Genomic DNA, 19,877 nt, shown 5'->3' on the forward strand with positions numbered 1-19,877 from the left:
CTCTCTCTCCACCAGACTTTGGAAGAGAGACGGATTAATCTGAAACAAAGACTAGAATGTACTCTTTGAGATACTGTTTTTCAAGGAAGAGTTCTATAGGAATTCAGGTGATGTTCATAAATTTTTCAGAGTAATTATGCATTGTATTCAGACAGATTTTCAGAAGTGCTCACCACCTACAATTAAGGCCAGACTTTCAAAAGATGGTCCGCATTCTGTAATTTCCTCTGAGAACGACAGGAACTACCACATACTGAGTACTTTTTGAATGCATACGTGAGAACTGCTGGTCACCGAGATATTTTGGAGAAAAAAATCAAGCCTATAACATCAATTACTTCTATAGTTTCTAGTGAACTAGTCCTTTTACAATAGGCATTTTATTATTCAGCCCCTATTCCCACAGTGTGCTCTGCATGAGCAAACCCCTCAGCCTCTGATTTGATCCACAGAAATCAATGGGGCTTCTTGTGGGCCAAGTAGTCAACCTACTTGGAAACACCTTGTATAATCGGAGTCCAAGACTTCAATTACTGTAGATTATTATTTTAAAATAGACTCAAGTACACTAATACATTCATTTTAATTACAATAATGTGTTTGTTCACTTAAAAAGAAAAGGAGGACTTGTGGCACCTTAGAGACTGACCAATTTATTTGAGCATGAGCTTTCGTGAGCTACAGCTCACTTCATCGGATGCATAAAGCTGTAGCTCACGAAAGCTCATGCTCAAATACATTGGTTAGTCTCTAAGGTGCCACAAGTCCTCCTTTTCTTTTTGCGAAACCAGACTAACACGGCTGCTACTCTGACACCTTTGTTTACCTAGGCGCACAGAACTGTAGATAAACTGGCACTCCATTGAAGTCCAATCCAAAACAAGTACACTTGCCCCTCTGCTAACAAATGAAGATTTTAATTTTTTTAGAGAAGGAGATGAGGGAAAGAATCTGTATATTTTAAAAAAAAAACATTTACTTGATTGATTACTTAATGGAAGAAGGGGAAGAAAAACAGAAAAAAAACCACAAAAAAACCCCAGAAACAAAACAAAACAAAAAACCAACAACCCAAACCCATAATCCCAGAGTACATAGCTGCTCATCTCCATCTCAGGAGAAGTGAAGTCTAGGTAAACTAATAAAGGTTACTAACAGAATCAAGTAAAATGAATGGTCATTTAGCCATGAAATAATAGTTTCATCAATATAGCAAAATACACTTAACTGGTGCACCCTGATGGCATCTAAAATTGCCAATTAAGCTATGATCTCATTAAGCAAATGTCTACTGAAACCTAGCATGCTTTGCAGTGATGCCAGACTACACATGAATTTACATGTACCCATCACTTTAATTGATTAAAGACAAAGTAAGCTAAAATGAATATAATGAATTTAACTTACAGGATTGTAGGTTAGTTAAGACGACAGTCCGAAAAACTCATTTGGATACCAGAATGGGACAACAAGCAACGAGCAGTCACTTTGGGGGATTTTTATGGAACAAGAGCCTTTAAGGAACCAAAAAGCAATTAGCAGCTGTAAGATGCAATAAAATCCTTGAAGAAGAGTATATTAAAATAGACTCTAAGTAAATAAAAGTGCTAGTAAGCCATTGTGAAGCACCAAATAAATACAACTGGAGAAATATCAGATCCTAGGCAGGGACCCAATTTAGATGGCCATGAAAATCATCTATCAATTAAATGTATTCTATTACAAGGGTAATAAAAGTCACCCTGGTTTAAATCTCATCAGTGCTGATCAAAATCTGTTGTATATTTACCAAAATACAGATATACTCAGAATGCTGATTATGTAAAATTGGCTCCTTACTCTACAGATCTTCCCTGTATGTCACAGTCTTATCTGCTTAATCACCAAGGCTATTCGTTAGACAATGAGTTTACATCCCAATCCCAAACTCCCTTTATCTCGACTGAGCAAATGTGGGTATAGAAAGGTGAAGCTGGATTCTCCATTTTGTTTCATAACTGCCTCCAACAAAATTTGACAGGTATGTTCTAACTGCAGGACCTTTACTCTTGGAGAAGAGGACAGGTTGATTTTCAGATCCCAAGTCAAGCTGACAGTGCAGAGTTAAAAAAAACCCACTTTTTTTTTTTTTTTTAACTTGTACACTTAGCAAATAGGATCTGCAAATCATCTACAATAAATAAAGAAGCCCTGGTCATGTTTTTATAGTTACTGTAATAGAAAGAGAGCCTAAAATGTACACCCGTGTATCAACAGGCTGGCATGAGGCCTCAGCTAAAGCAGTGAGCCGGCTTTGCTGATATAAAGCAACGTTAGCAAAAGTCAGGCTCAGAGGAAACATCACAAGCTCACAGAACCTGGCAAGAGCAGGGCTGACCATGCAGAAACACACACTCCAAAGAAGGGCTGGTCACAAAATACTCGTGCAAACACAGCCCAATATCAAGGATGGTACAAAAGCACTCCGCAAGGAGAACGGGAACACACTGACCCCTCCTAAAAGATAAGGTCAGGATGACAGTATGTAATAGAGATGTTTTAATCAAACCAAGATGTACAAGGTGATGGGTGATACCTAGCCATGTCAGGGGGCAGTAACTAACTATGTCAGAGGGGCACTACTAACTTGTTTATATCTGGATATAAAGATGTATCTCAAAGGGAGCATCTTTGTCTAGCCTAGGGAGGAACAGAAAATCCCATCATTCACTAAGATGGTCCATTGTTATGGGCATACATATATTAGTGGTCTGGTAGAGTCTGCGAAACACTAGTACGTCCTTTGTCAACAATAAAGCTGGCTGGGTGCCTTCATCCTTTAACGGATCTTGTGGTCATTGGGTGGTTCGCTCAAGGTTTGCCAGGCCAGCTGTCTGTGCAGGATTGGGGCAGCACACCGATGAAACACGCACACACAGCCAAACATTACATCAACATCTTACCACAGTCACCTTTAAGAATAAAACATTTCCTGGCGAACTGTATAGGTCATGTATTGGGAAGTAGAGATTTTCATTTGTCTGAAGCTATTCCAGGTTGCATCTGATTATACCTGGTACAAAATGTACATGGTATACAGTGTGCAAAATGAAGTTGTGTTCTAATGTCAGTTTTCAGTGCCATCATCCCAAAACTACTGCAACTGCCATGCAAGTTGGCTGAATGAAAACAAGCACTGAATGGGCATGCAAATTGAATTACTCTGTCACCCTTAGAAGTGGCCCCACTGTGCTGAAGCACAGTGAAAGGTGAGGTCTGGGGTAGTTTGCATTTCCAGTGGTCACGGCATACCAGTTCTGTGGATAAAGATACACTTTCAGACTGCATGGCTGTCCACCTGATACCCTTCACATCCCATTCAGGGGCTCCACCTCCTCCTGGGAGGTCAAACAGACTGGTACCTTCCACCAGCACCAAATTTCACTTTGTTCTCAAAATTAAAAAGGAGAATAAGCGATGGAGGAATTTCCTATATCAGAAATATATTTATAACAAAATTTACCTCTGCTCCCCCCCTCAAAGGATACAATAGAAGTATACACAGATTTTTTCTGAAGTTTCATTAATATCGCAATGGAAAAACTACAACAGCATATCCGGGTTTCATTCAGAGTTCTAGTGAAACTGAATGGGGCGTTGGGCAGGACAGGATCCACCACTGCTAGGTGAGCTTGCTCTCTAACATCCACCCAAACCCCACAGACCTGCCCCTCCACACTGGGCCACGAGACGCATGTTTGCCTATGCCAGGACCCAGTGATGGGCATGACAAACCATCTAGAACCTTGCCAGGACCCACCATTTGAGAAACACTGCCTTAAATGATGTCTGAAGATGTCGGAAAGATTCAGATTCATGTCTTGAGCCTATATCTTGTGTATAGATGAACCCAACATAAAGTTATCACCATGAAGATTTCCAGTAGAATCTACAGAGTTCAGTACTGAGCACCTGCTATGTCGCCTCAATTTAATTAGATTTGGGTGATCTGCACGTACATTCCAATTAACTTTGTTTGCAAGCCTCCTCAGCATATCTGAAAAGATAGCAGCTTGATTTGTTACTTCTCCAGAGGATGAGGGAAGCAATAAAAAACAAAAAAAACTTTCTGAAAGCAAAGATTGTGCTTAAATACATTTCAGGAATGAGCCCAAGATTTAGGTAAAAAAAGTGGCCAAAAGGCCAGTAAAAAGGAGTAAGATGTTACTAAGCTGCCCATTTCCACACTTTTCATTAATAACTATTAAGTGCAATAAATAAAAACTAATATTTGGATTTACTGCTTCAATATTAACTTTTAACTGGCGTGTGTCAATGTAGACTGATTAGTGCAAATAAAAGGGGATTCCAGAAGATTAAATGTAACATCTCTATGGTGCTCATTAAAAGCTTTATGAGAGTAGGCAATTTATTAACTACATCATATGAATACTAAATTATCCTTTATTAGCTCTACCACTTAAATTAATATGTACAAAACATCATCCTGTTGCAATCAATAAAACCGTCAATACAGCTTTCATTTTCAAACTGTTGTGTCTGAACAAAGGTAATGCACTGGAGAAGTTGGTAAGATCAGACCAACTTTAAGCTACTGGAAAATAAAAGGTCTAGAATTCAATTAAAATCCAAAAACTACAGTCTCAATTATGCTCTTTCTTGATCTGCCTCAGGCAAGGAATAACCAGATTAGATACCTGTTAACAGAAGTTATAGATTGCTATCTGGTTTCTGATTTTCTTTCAGAGGACCCTATTTGTTTTGAAATTTGTAACATACCTGTCACCCTCATACTAGGTGTACTGTCAAACACTAAACACAAAACTGTCGCCATCAAATGATCAAAAGAAAGACGCTTTTCTGCCACTGCCACTCTCCACCTTTTACCCTCAGATACCCTCAAATTCTCTTGTAGCCACTAACCCTGAAAAGAAAAAGAAAAGTTACAAGGCATCGGCATCATACCGTAAAGGCTGACATACTGTGCTGTCGTATATCATGCCGAAGTCAAGGACTCCCCATTGAAAGCACTCTGTCATCTGGCTTCAGGAGTTCAACAAAAGGATCCTAGCTGACTGTTCCAACTCTGAGTGGAGACTGAAAGGAGTGTGTAGCAAAAAGTGATCTGTGGAGAAGTATCCAAAGCTGATTTCCCATTCATAGAAATACATTCCCCTGCACCACCACCACCCTAGGCAAATTAAATTACTGAGCTATCCTTTTGCTACTCAACACAGAGCAGCTAGTTGACCTATTCTCCACACAAGTTTTAGCATGTCTTCATTGTAATCCATTCAGACCCAAGGGAAACCTTAATTCACAATAGAATAAAAATCATTAGGGTGGAAAACAAAAAACACATTAAGTAAAAAGTTAGAGGAGTGTTAAATGTTCTGAATCAGACTTGACAGAAAGAATGGTCATTTAGCTGAGGAATAATCATTTCTCTATTAAAGTTAAAAAAATCGTCCTGCTTTAAAGACCATAACAATGAACAATGTTAGCTGTCCCTTACAACATAAAATTGCCTAGGTAGTAATATTTACTAGCCTCTTCATCACAGAAAGGAAATGTGGTTTTAGAGTAATAAGTATTTTTAAAAGGTGGTGTTCAAAAGGGGACTCTCAAGTTAAAGTTTTGTGGTTTTTTGGATAAAAACATATTTCTTGTACCTACGTTACCAACAAGCAAGGTAGATAAGGTTCCTAATCAGTTGTACTCTGTAGGTTCTCATGCTCTAGCACAATACTGTAATGCTGGATTTGCAAATACTAAGTGGGTAAACATTGCTATTTGGATACATATTTAAGAATCTTTCCTCCCATCATAAAACCTGAATTTTGATCATAGAAATGTAGGATTGGAAGGGAACTTGAGAGGTCATCCAGTGCGGTCACCTGCACTGAGGCAGGACTAAGTATTATCTAGACCACCTCTGGTGGGTGTTTGTCTAACCTGTTCTCAAAAATCTCCAGTGATGGAGATTCCACAGCCTCCCTAGGTAATTTGTTCCACTGCTTAACTACCCTTACAGTTAGGAAGTTTTTTCCTAATGTGTAACAACCTAAATCTCCCTTGCTGCAATTTAAACCAATTACTTCTTATCCTCAGTGATTAAGGAAAACATTTTATCACCCTCCTCTTTATAACAACCTTTTACGTGCATTACTGTGCCGCCCACCCCTCCCGTCTTCTTTTCTCCAGACTAAACAAACGGTTTTTTCAGTCTTTCCTTGTAGGTCAACGTTTTCTAGGCTTTTAATCATTTTTGTTGCTCTTCTCTGGACATTCTCCAATTTATCCACATCCTTCCCAAGGTCTGGTGATCAGAACTGGACACAATACTCCAGTTGAGGCCTTATCAGTGATGAGCAGAGTGGAAGAATTACATCTCATGACATGCTTACAACACTCCTGCTAATGACTCCCAAAATTATGTTCACTTTTTTTGCAATGGTATTACATTAGTTTGTGTTCTAGTATAACCTCCAATCCTGTAGTACTCCTACTTAGGTAGTCATTTACCACTTTGTATTTGTGCAATTGATTATTTCTTCCTAAGTATAGTTCTTTGCATTTTTTAAATTTCATCCAACTTATTTCAGACCATTTCTTCAGTTTGTTCTGATCATTTTCAGTTCTAGTTCTGCCTTCCAAAGTGTTTGCAACCCCTCCTAGGTTGGTATCATCCACAATCTTTATGAGTGTCCTCTCTATGCCATTATCCAAATCTTCTATGAAGATACTAAATAGAACTGGATCCAGAACAGATCCCTGCTCAATATGCCTTTCCACCTTCACTGTGAACCACTCCTGTAAACTACTCTACGTAAGCTTTTCCCAGTTGTGCACCCACCTCACAGTCAGCTTGTCCAGGCTACATTTATCTAGTTTGCTCTTGTGAGACAGTATCAAAAGCCTTAGGGCTTATCTACACTGGCACTTTACATTGCTAACTTCACAGGTGCCAGGGTGGACAGTGCACCAGCGCCAGTAGTCGTGCTCCCAGTGCTGGCAGCGATGCCCCTCATGGAGGTGGGGTTTTTAGAGCGTTGGGAGGGCTCTCTTCCAGCGCTATGCCACGACTACACAAGCCACGTTAAAGCGTTGCCGCGGCAGTGCTTTAATGTTGCCAGTGAAGACGTGCCCCTAGTAAAGTTGAGATATATCACACCGACTGCTTATCCCCTATCCACAAGGCTTGTTACCCTGTCAAAGAAGGATATTAGGTTGGTCTGACATGATTTGTTCTTGACAAATCCATGTTGACTGTTACTTATCACCTTATTTTCTTCTAGGTTATTTGGTCCAGTATCTTTCCAGGTACCAAAGATAAGATGACTGGCCTATAATACCTTGGGTTGTCTTCATTCCCCTTTCTGTAGACAGGTACTATATTTGCACTTTTCCAACACTCTGGATCTCTCCCATCCTTTACAAGTTCTAAAAGATGATTATGAATAGCTCAGAGATCTCTTCAGCTAGCTCCTTAAGTATTCTAGGATGCATTTCATCAGGCCCTACAGTCTTGAGGACATCTAACTTGTCTAAGTAATTCTTAACTTGTTCTTTTCTTGTTTTAGCCTCAGATCCTACCCCATTTACACTGATGTTCACTGTTAGTCATCCAATCATTGCTAACTTTATACATGAAAATTGAAACAAAAAAGGCATTTAACACTTTGGCCAATGCTGTGTTTTCTGTGATTGTCTTTCCTTCACTGAGTAATGGGCCTACCTGTCCTTGGTCTTCCTCTGGCTTCTCATTTGGATTTGTAAAATGTTTTCTTGTTACACTTTATGTCCCTAGCTAGATGAATCTTATTTTTTGCCTTGGCCATTCAATTTTGTCCCTACATGCTTGTGGGTTTTTATTTATATTAATCCTCCATAATTTGACTTAGTTTGCACTTTTTTAATGACTCTTTTTAGAGTTTTGGGTTGTTGAAGATCTCCTGGTTAAGCCAGGGTGGTCTCTTATCATACTTCCTATCTTTCCTATGCACTGGGATAGTTTGCTCTTGTGCCCTTAATAAAGTTTCTTTGAAAAAACACAAACTCTCCGGAACCCTTTTTCCCCCTTCAGACTTGCTTCCCATGGGATCTTACCTACCAATTCTAGGAGTTTGCTAAAGTTTGCGTTCTTGAAGTCCATTGTCTTCATTCTGCTGTTTTCCCTCTTACCATTCCTTTGAATCATGAACTATCATTTCATGATCATTTTCTAAGATGCCTTTCACCTGCAAATTCTCAACCAGTTCCTCCAGTTTGTCAGAATCAAATCTAGAATCGCCTCTCCCCTAGTTGCTTTCTCCATCTTCATTCCAAAAACTTCATTTCAAAAGCTTATTAGATGATCACTGCCCTGCTGTATTTTCCCAAAAGATGTCTGGGTAGTGGTGATAGGGGATTTCAACTAAGTCCTGTGTTTTGGATGATTTTGTCAGTTGTTTAAAAAAGCCCCATCCACCTCTTTTTTTTGGTTAGGTGGTCTATGGTAGACACTTACCATGACATCACCCTGGGTATTTTTTACCCCTTTACCCAGAGACTTTCAACACGTCTGCCTCCCACTTCTACTTTATCCTCAGTGCAAGTGTATGTATCTTTGATATACAGGGCACCACCACCTCCCTTTTTCCCTGTCTGTCCTTCCAGAACAAGCTGTACACATCTATACAAATATTCCAATCCCACCAAGTTTCTGTGATGCCAATGATGTCATAATTGTGATTAATCACCAGTATTTTTAGTTGTATATTCCCCATATTTCTTGCATTAGTAAACAAACATCTAAGATGTTCATTAGGTTTCCCCTCTATATTCCTTCTAGTCTTTCCTTTGTCCCTGCTGTGACTGCCCGTTTTCTGCCCAGATTCCAACCTTTCACCCAGGTCTCTCTGTTTTGGACTTGCCTGTTAGCTTTTGTCTCCTACCATAAAACCTAGTTTAAAGCCCACCTCAGTAGGTTAGCCCATCTATATACAAATATACTCTTCCACTTTCTTGAAGGTATCACTTTGAACATTCTTTACCTTTCAAAGTTGATCTAAGTGCCTTATGCTGCTTTGGAAAAAAAGGCAAAATTTATATAAACGTTCAGTATTAACTTTTATTTTTGTACCATATGTTGAAAAGCCTTCTTCCTATACTTATTAGATTTTTCTGTTGTGTAAACTCTAGATATAAGATGACAATATATTTCACAAATGTTGGCATTTGTTTTACAGTGAGGCTAAACTATCGTACAGTATATGGCTAAGAAACACGGATCAAAACTATCTGCTGTGTCCGTTGTATCACATTACAAAGTGCAGCTGCCAGTTGCATCTATTTTTGTCTTAGCAGCATATGACTATCCTTGCAAGAACAGATTACTCAAGTCACAGAATAAAGTTGAAATCTCATTCTATGCAGATATTATACTACATTTTACTATTCTAGCTTTACTGCTTGACTTCTTCCAAAGTAGGAGACTATTCACCACTATGACAGACTGTACCCCTTGTGACGGGTTCCCCCCAGGGTGCCACCTGGAACTGGGGTACCAATGAGCCCCTTAACCTACCAGGCGGTGCTCCCTCTCACACTGTACTGCTGTGACAAGCTACAAAGCCCTCCAGCCTGCACTTTCAGCAACATGCGTACAGGCAGGGACACACTCAGCTGCAGTTACAAGCAGGGTCTCTGACCAGCCCCTGCACGGAAAGCTACTCCCAGCTCCTCAGGTAAGTCCCCACTCTGGAGTATAAACCCAAAATTATACGGTCTTGCACTGCACAGAGAACTGTGCAGCATAAGCTCATAATATTTTCCCCCTCCCTCAATGTGTAGAGGAATATGCAACAGACTTCTGCCCCTGAGTTATGATTCCCACATACCTCAGTCCAATTCACTGGTTTAGATAAAGCAAAAACAAGTTTATTAACTACAAAAGATAAAGTGACAGCAAACAGATCAAAGCAGATTACCTAGCAAATAAACAAAAACTGCAAACTAAACTTAACATACTAAATAGATTGGCTATGAATAGCAGATTCTCCTCTTAAGAGATTATACAAGCAGGCTGCAGATTCTTAAGGGGCAAACTGCACTTGCTTTACAGTTTGGAATCCAGAGGTGTTTCACTCGCATGCTAAAAATCCCTTTAGCCTGGGTCCAGCACTTTCCCCAGTTCAGTCTGTGGTCCTCAGGTGTTTCCAGGAGTCCTTTTGTGTGAGGAGCAAAGAACCCCAGATGATGTCACTCCTTCCCTTATATAGCTTTTGCATATGGCGGAAACCCTTTGTTTCAAAACTTGGTTCCCAGACCAGTCTGTGGAAAAATACTGATATCCCAAGACAGAGTCTGGAGACATGTGGTCTCATCACATGTCCTTGTAGCAGCCATCACTCACAAGCTATTTGGAGTGTTCACAGGAAGGCTTGCCAGGAGGGAGATAAGCTTCTCCTAAGGCCTATTGTTTTTTCCTACTGGCCCATTGCCCTGGATAGGCCCTTTCCCACCCACTATCTAGACTGAAAGCATCTTGTCTAGTGGGCGTTACACAGACGTAACTACATTTGAAAAAACATATACACAGTCAATATTAATAACTTCAGATACAAAAATGATATATGCATACAAATAGAATAATCATATTCAGCTAATCATAACTTTTCCAATGACACCTCACATGACTTATCTTGCATAAAATACATTATAATTATGTCAGAATAATATCACTATGAAGACTATGGGGTGCAGTGTCACACCCCTATATTCACAAACTTTTACAGGACTGACAAATTTTGTACAAAATATGCTTTGTGAGGTATCATTTGAAAACTCAGTTTGCTGATCACCTAGATAAGTAGCCATTTTTTGGCAAGAAAAAGGATGTGAGCGAGAAATGTACATTTTGACAGTAACAGTTGGAGGTTCTCACGTAAACAGACTGGCAGTTGCCTGAACCCCAGCTGGAGAGGATTCTCAAAGAGAAGAAAAAGATACAAAAATGAGGAAGAGAAGAAACCACCTCTCTCCCTTATCACTACTCACAGCATCAAGAATGTCTGAAAGACAAAGGAAGTATCATTTAACTAGGGAAGTGGTCCTGGCTGAAGGAATCCAGCCAGACTGCTGTGAGCATATGAGGAGAGAAATCTTTTGCTTTAAATTCACTTAGCTTGTTAAGTTTGTTGCTAGTTGGCATTTTACCTTTTATTTCTTTGTAACCAATTCTGACTTATGCCTCATTACTTGTAATCAGTTAAAATCTATCTTTCTGTACTTAATAAACTTGTTTTATTTTATCTAAACCACTGTGTGTTTGGATTGAAGAGGTTGGAAACCACCCATTTGAGATAACAGGTTTGAGATAACATTATTTTCTATTAATGAAATGACAGACTTTCTATGAGCTTGTACTGCACAAAAGGAAAGAGCTGGGAAGTACAAGATGTATATTTCTGGGGACAAGTCTGGGACTGGGTATTTGCTAGTGTCACCCCAGAACAATTCAGGAGTGGTTGGCTGGAAGTACTGACATAACTCAGCTGGGAGTAATTTACACGCTAGAGGAAGTGTGTGAGCAAGGCCAGTGGTTGCTCTCATAGCGAAGCAGTGTAATAGACATCCCAGATTGGAGAATTGAGTTCAGCAATCCAGACTAACCTGGGGAATGTTACTAATGTCTTCTTCACTCATATATATATATATATTTATTTTAAGTGAAGTTATAAAACATACAGCCAAAATCTGTGGCCTATCTATCTACCATTTGACTTAGTATCCCCCTCTTGCAAATATTTATAGAAAAGTATGCGATAACAACGGTCTGTATCTGGCTTGACTAATTTTAAATGAACTCAGTTCCACACGTCATTCTGACTGTTCCACAATTTACCTGTGTGACATTATTGACTTGAACTGGGACCGTATTGTTGCAACCAAGGTCCTGTAGTGGCATCAAATCTTGTATAAAGGGGGTCAAATAAGGTGTCTAAAACAAGATTACGGTTTGGTGGTTATGATTATGCTATCTGTTTGCATGTATCATTTTTGTATTTAAAGATATAAGTATTGGCTCTATACTGTCTGTATTTCAAACTTATGCTATGCTTCTGGATGACACCCCAGACAAGTTTGTGTCAGTTCTGCCTAGCCTGCTTGATGGCCCATTAAGGGCCATCAGCTATACAACTGACCCACTGAGAGAAGGCAGATACGCCTTGTGACTCAGCAAGGTATGCAGGGACATGCGTATAGACAGAACTCTGAGGTTTTTCCATGCCCTGTGATGGAATGCTTGTCTTTGGAACAAAGAAAGACAGACCACATGGCAAAAGAATATAAAAAGCTGCTGCAGCTCCTCCATCTTGTCTTCAAACCTGCTTCATAACTCTGGAGGAACTTTGTTACACTGAAACTTTGAACCAAGGACTGAAAGACCCATCCCAGCTGTGGATGTACTCCAGAGACTTGATTTGAACCTGCAGTTTATTCTATCACTGCAGAAGGAAATCAAGCCTGAACCAAGAATTTTGCCATTACACTGTATGTAACTGATTCCATTTAACCAATTCTAGCTCTCATCTATATCTTTTTCCTTTTATGAATAAATCTAGATTTTAGATTCTAAAGGATTGGCAACAGCGTGATTTGTGCGTAAGGTCCGATTTGTATATTGACCTGGGTCTGGGGCTTGGTCCTTTGGGATCGAGAGAACCTTTTTTCTTTTACTGGGGTATTGGTTTTCATAACCATCTGTCCCCATAATGAGTGGCACTGGTGGTGATACTGGGAAATTGGAGTGTCTAAGGGAATTGCTTGTGTGACTTGTGGTTAGCCAGTGGGGAAAACCAAAGTCTTCTCTGTCTGGCTGGTTTGGTTTGCCTTAGAGGTGGAAAAACCCCAGTCTTGGGCTGTAACTGCCCTGCTTTAAGCAATTTGTCCTGAATTAGCACTCCCAGTTGGATCCTGCCAGAACCAGCATCGTTACAACCTGCTTGTAATTTTATATAATAAACTCTTCAGGGTAAGGCACTTGTTTGATACAGTTACCTATTGTACAGCTCAGTGTCCACTTGCTGAAGTATAAATAATGTTCTATAATTAACCTGAAGAACATGAAGCATAATCAAAGTTGTAGTTTACCTTCTGCTCTAGATTCTTGAGCACAAATCAACCTGTCCACATCTTATTACAACTTGTCTTAAACAAACCCATCAAATGACTAGATTCTCTGGTTTAGAAAATTACCAAGGGCAAGAAATGATTTTTCTATGAACAAGTCATCTTGCTAATATTAATTTCCCACACTGCTGTGCAGAAATATTTTGCATAGGAGAATAGAAACTCTGCAAGTTTCAACTCTCTCTTCCACTACAGAACATGGTCTGCAAACCCACTGGTTCCACTCCCTTAGCCTGTGGATTTCTGCTCATACCAAATCAATCATTGGCATTCTCTGGATCACAGTTTCAGTGGCACAAAAGGGAGCACAGGATTTTTATTCTGTAGTCACTGGGAAAACTAGCTGCATGTCACTGCCTGGTAGTTTAAAAATGGTGGCCTTCCATCTATGACCCAGAAGATAATGATGATGTGGAGGGACTCTTATTTTCCCAACTAGGGAGAGACATTTTAGCTGCCCCATTAACCTTGGCATGACGTTCTCAAAATACATGGCAATGACAGACTGGATAATACTAAATAATCAAGAATGGAGTAAGAAAGAAAAATAATTCACTAAGAAATAATTATTTCCAACTGCCAAAATATTTAAACAATGGGTTCTAAATGTGGCACCAGATGGAAAAAAGTTACAATAGGATCCATAAATAAGCTGCAACTTTGGAAAGTTATGGACAAATAAAAAAATCCCCAGAATGTACACTGAAATATCCTCACATGGAAAGCATATATCAAATACCAGTAGTTTACTCAACATAAAACGGGGATGATATTAAGTCTTATAGTAAAATATTGAAAATAAATATGCTGTATCGTGTGATATAAGGTGCTTCTATTAGGTCGTGAGCTAAAAAATGGAAAAAAGGAAGATATCCATCTAGCTGATGAGAAGAGATAAAAATATTGTATAAAGGAATGAAAGATATATGCATTACTGCAGTTTGCTTTATTCATGCATATGGCCACATTACTTCACATGGTCACTGTGAAAGACTCCAGCTGTGGTCTGAGAAGCAAGAAACCAGTCTATCTTTCTTGGGAGCGTATAATGAGACCTCTCTACAGTACAGGACCAAATCCTGTCTGCATCTTGCAGCCCTCAGCAAGTGAGCTGTGCTCTGGGCAGATTCTGGGCATCTAAGGGAGAAGGATTCCTTCTCCTCCTCTAAGTAGAGTGACCAGTCTGCAGTTGCTGATGCAGCAGAGCCCTCTAGCTCCCCCCTTTTGTTTGATCCTGCTCCCATTTCAAGCCAATGGAAATTTTGCCACTCATTTCAACGATAGCAACATCCAGTTCCATTGTGTCAGAAACTGTTAGTTGACTTTGTTTCTTGGATATTATGGATTAAGCAAGTTGATAGAGATGCATTTTCTAAAATATGGAAACTACATTTGAACTGAATACATTTAGCTTATAACAAGCTCCCAGTTCATTATGGATAATGTGTGAAGTCTGCAGCATAAGAAATGCAAATATACGCCCTGCAAATATATATGCTTTTTTGGTTTGCTTTTATAAGTTTAATCTAATTTGTATTATGCTTTCAGTGGACATAAGAGAAATTATCATAGATATATTTTAAGAAATTGTAACCCAATAGGAAACATTCCGAGCAATGGAGGTCAAATGGTATCCTTCAACATAACCATTTAGGACAAATCTAAAGACCTTTTCAATTTCCTTCTTTCATCAGATATGGTCAGATGATTATTATGTTTGTCATCTGCAATAACCTCTCACCTAATTCATATCTGAAACCATGAGCTGTCATTTTTTGACAAAGTAAGTTTCAGTAAATAAGCAATCACTTTTATATGGTGCATCAAAATGCAATTTGTTGATCTGGACGTATCATTTTGTAGAAACATTTACAAGAGTATGGATCTGTTCTGCAAAGGTGTGTTATTGTGATGCGGGGGAGGGGGAGGAGTTCTTGCCACATTTGCCCTTTCTCCTCAAAAAAAGGCAAATATGTAAACATGTACCCTGATTTATATGCTGATCAAAAATGGGAGACTAAAAAGAGACATAGGTAGCTTCCTAACAACCCATCAAGATGGAATATTTTATATATCTCTCTTCCCTCCTTAACCACAAGAACTGCAAACAAATAAATATTCTCATTTTTGTAGCTTCTTAGCAGTATAAATCTGTTCCATAGCCACTTCTATTTGTTACTTTTCCAGCCTAATAGTTGCCTTTGAAACCAGCTATTAGTATCTGGCAGGAAACAAACCCAGCAACACTTCTTCAGTACCTTGCAGCAATGTTACCTGAATTCAACCAAGAAAGTGACGTTTTTAGGGAAATGACAGAATGTCCCAGATAAGTCTTTATGGACATTCCAATTGTCTAAAGAACAGGTGCAAGATATATACATATATATACATATTTTGCCAACAGAAGGTATAAAAAAATCATTGCAAATCACATTTCTGCTGGGGTTTGAGGAAAACAACACGTAAAATATTTCATATTTTAGCCTTGAGTTATTTTCATCCCATTTTCCACTGCACTTGACAGAATAAAAAGGTGCAATCTATCCTACCACCTTCAAGCCCAATCCTAAAATAAATTGCTGCCCCAATAAACTTCAAAAACAGGATCTCTTAGATTTATTTCCGAGTAGCAGCCGTGTTAGTCTGTATTCGCAAAAAGAAAAGGAGTGCTAGTGACACCTTAGAGACTAATAAATTTATTTGAGCATAAGCTTTCATGAGCTACGGCTCACTTCATGGGATGCATTCAGTGGAAAATACAGTGGGGAGATTTATATACATAGAGAACATGAAACAATGGGTGTTACCAGACACACTGTAAGGAAAGTGATCAGGTAAGGTGAGCTATTACCAGCGGGGGGGAAGGCGGGAGAGGGTGCAGAATGGCCCACCTTGGTTATCACTACAAGGGGTTTTCTTCCCCCCGCTCTCCTGCTGGTATTAGCTCATCTTAAGTGATCACTCTCCTTACAGTGTGTATGGTAACACCCATTGTTTCATGTTGTCTGTGTATATAAATCTCCCCACTGTATTTTCCACTGAATGCATCCGATGAAGTGAGCCGTAGCTCACGAAAGCTTACGCTCAAATAAATTTGTTAGTCTCGAAGGTGCCACAAGTACTCCTTTTCTTAAATTTATGTTCAAATCACATTCAAAATTATTTTAGATAAGCGAAGGGGAGCTGTAACCAACTCTGTATCATTTCACGCTCGATAATATGTTATGGTTCAAATGTAATAACTCATTTGAAGGAGTTTGCATCTCTTACTAGGTTACCAACACCTGCATACCAATCATACTCGCATGTGTCTTTTCAGAAAGCGGGTGTTTGAGGAAGGAGTCAAGTGGTTCATGCATGAGTATACCCTAACTATTAGGAGTTCTAACTCCTGCCTGCTGCAAAGAGAGCTACAGCTGCTTGCCTTCTGGGTTAATTTTCTAGACCAGCAGTTCTCAAACTTTAGCAACCCGAGGACCACCATTTTGTTTTTACAATGTTCATGGACCCCCAAGCCCACCTGTCAGCCCCAGGCCCTGCCCCTACTCCACCCCTTCCCCCAAGGCCCCACCCCTGCCCTACCTCTTTCTACCCCCTCCCCGAGCACACCCCATCCGCGCTCCTCCTCCTCCCTCCCAGTGCCTCCTGCATGCTGCCGAACAGCTGTTCCCCAGCATGCAGGAGGCACTGGAAGGGATGGCAAGGGGTTAATCAGCAGGGTCAGTGGCCCTGGGCATGATTCCATCCCCTCCCCCTCCCTTCCAGAGCCTCCTGCACACTGCTGAACAGCTGTTCCCTGGCATGCAGGATGCGCTGGGAGGAAATAGGAGGAGTTGATCAGCAGGGCCTGCGGATCCCCTGGAGTACCCTCTGTGGACTCCAGTTTGATAAACGCTGTTCTAGACAATGGAAACAGCAGCAGAAGGAAATCATGAGGAAAATGTTACAATGCAGACTACAGCACTGGAAAATAGGTACAACTGAATATTTTATGCTGGTCTTAGTAAATCACTTTTAGGTGCTGTCAGAAATTGTGCTGTCAGAAATTGTGCTTATGAACGTTCTTCTTCTAAACATCACCCATTTCTCTCCTAACCAAGGGCTGTTTTTACACTAAACTTCTAATGATTTGATGCTTTCCTACTAATTAACATTCCCACTGATTTCTGGCACCATTATAATCAAGTTAGTGTTTCCATTATAATTTGTTATTATCCAGTACAGCACCATACTTTATTGAGTAAATAATATACACACTTTTAAGAGTTCCTAATTTCATTTCAGTTATGGACTATGGGGTTTATGAAGAGCTGCACCAATCTACTGAACACACATTTTCTTGGGATAATTCCCCAATTAAGTATTCTAAGGACTTCCTTAAAAAATGTAATTCACAATTAAGGCGGATACGATTCCTCTAATATCACCCTCTTATGCCCAACTACTGCAGCTGGCATGATATTCAAGCAGGGATTCCAGCACCAGCGGAGGGACTTTACATGCAAAATTAGTTCAGTCCTCTGGGCATACTGGACTTTTCAGAAATACGAACTAGTCCAATCATATGACTTTAAAAAAGGTCACAATCTCATATGACAAACTGCAGTATTGTTGCAGAATCCTTCCAGATCTTGATTTCTATTTTCTCTTCCAAGGATTTTAGAAATTTACTGGGGATAAGGCACCTGACTGGGACTCTGAACACCTTGATTCTAGTTCTAGCTCTGCCAGTGTTGTGTGATCTTGGGCAAAACCATCTATCATTCTGTGCCTCTATTTCCCCTCCCACCCTTTGTGTGTCCTGATCAATTTACACTGTAAGCTTCTGGGCACGGTCCATTTCTCACTATGTGTTTATACAATGCCTAGTACAATTAAGCTTGATCTCAGTTGGGACCACAAGACACTATCATAACACAAATAATAATTAAAACATTATTTTCTGTTCTAAAAAATGGTGAGCTTTTAAATGCAGAGGAGTGGACTTCTCCCTCCACACAAAAGGAATCCAAAATGAATGCCTGGAATAAAGCGTGCTTGATTTGTAAAATCTGTGATGCAAGATCTTCCAACATTTCTAACTCCATCGTGTCAGCCCTAACTACAAAGTTTTCTGTTACTTATTTATTTAAACCAAGCCTTTTTATTTATGCAGAGGAAACCATCAAATGGCCTAGAATAGTCTCAACCAATTACGTCATTCATCCGTGTACTGTACTCACTTATCTGATGACTCTGAAACCATCTCAACTTCTTGCAGATCTCTCAAAATATCCGAACTGGAGCTGAAAGGATAATATAAAAAAACCTTTTAGACTATATAAGCAATCCTTGACTATTATCCAGCACTCCACTTTCAATAATAAATTCATTCTCATGGAACTTATTATAGATCCCCAATTCTCAGGGTGATTCTTAGCTGACTGAGGCTCCAGCATAGGTTAGTGAAGTTAAAGGACCACACACCAGCTGAGCATAGCCAGAATGCAGTATGTTCTGGCCACTTCCCCTTCCCACTTCCTGAACCAGAGATCAGTGTGCAAGCAGGGACGAAGAATCAGCCACATTGGTGGAATTCTCAGCTGGCCAGATCCAACTGCTTTCCCTCTTCCTTGCACCAATCACATAGTACAATGGGGAGGGGCACATATTAGAATAGAGAAACTGGCCCTTTAGTTGTCATTTAGGTTAGCATCAATGAAATAAAGACTCACATGTATTCTGTGAGCACTACCATGGAGGCGGTTAAACATGACAGCCACAAGATTAACGAGTCTCTGAAGATGAGCATAGTAATCCTTGTCTATTTACAGTGACCATCGTGCATGAACAGTTTGACCAGGCAGATTTTAATATAAAGAGATTGTGTCTAGTTTGTTTTCAAAGATAAATATTTTCCTGTCAATTTTTCTGTCAAACTTTTGATAGCAGAATACCAAAATGTCAATTTCTTTATAAAATGTATCACCTCTGTTGAAGAACTACAAATTAAGCGTAAAAAACCCTATCATACTGAACTGCCATATACCAAACAATAAACCAATGTACTGTCATTTTGGCTTAACTCCACTCCTTGTCCAGCTCTCTTAATCATTTCACAGGATTTTTTCAAGGGTAGGGAACCTGTTCGTGTTATAGTGAACAAACTCTCCAAGCACCAAAATCATGTAACATCATTAAAGAGAAAAGCTTTTAAAAAAAATAATTTCAATATATTGGATCAAAAATATAAAAGCACAAGTAAGAGAAAAAATGAAAAAAACCTGTTCAGACTAACAGATGATAAATGTCAGAGTGTCGTACAATTAATCACATCATGGCCACTGTGAAAGCAAAAACATGCTGCTTTTGTGGAGCATCACAAATTTTATTTCCCAGTGACTCCCATCTGAACCTCGTCTTTCCAATCTCCAGCTGATTCCTTCATTCCCAACGTTCATATTGCCACTGCATCTGCTCCTTCTGGCCAAACAAATAATCCACTTTATATTTCCTCCTGCCTGCCAACTGCTGCTCCAACACCTCCTCTTGCTCCGTTTCCAACCCTCTCCAGGTTTCCCAATGCGCCTAATCTAAGCCAGTTCTCCCCTGCCTTCTACAACCTCTTACACTCCACACAGCACCAGGATGGAATCTCAATGAGATAGAGTGTCATATTTTTAAAAATAATTAGAATGACTGTGCTAGTGTGCGGCCTGTAT

General features: G+C 39.7%; 1 protein-coding gene across 8 annotated transcripts in view; it reads right to left on the reverse strand.

The window, feature by feature from the left end:
- The window catches only part of RAD18 (RAD18 E3 ubiquitin protein ligase), a 125,841-nt gene that overhangs the window by 22,555 nt on the left and 83,409 nt on the right, over nt 1-19,877 (reverse strand). For 4 of the 8 annotated variants that reach the window (XM_073351211.2, XM_073351210.2, XM_073351209.2 and 1 more), the window contains exon 12: nt 18,399-18,461. In XM_073351211.2, the coding sequence (XP_073207312.2) occupies nt 18,399-18,461 (63 nt within the window). Of the gene's footprint in view, nt 1-1,407; nt 1,515-4,965; nt 5,126-18,398; nt 18,462-19,877 lie in introns of all 8 variants that reach the window. The other 4 variants (XR_012159772.2, XR_012159773.2, XR_012159775.2 and 1 more) reach the window with 3 other exon arrangements.

The sequence above is a fragment of the Lepidochelys kempii genome, chromosome 7, assembly GCF_965140285.1.
Source record: "Lepidochelys kempii isolate rLepKem1 chromosome 7, rLepKem1.hap1, whole genome shotgun sequence".
Classification (NCBI taxonomy): Eukaryota; Metazoa; Chordata; order Testudines; family Cheloniidae; genus Lepidochelys; species Lepidochelys kempii.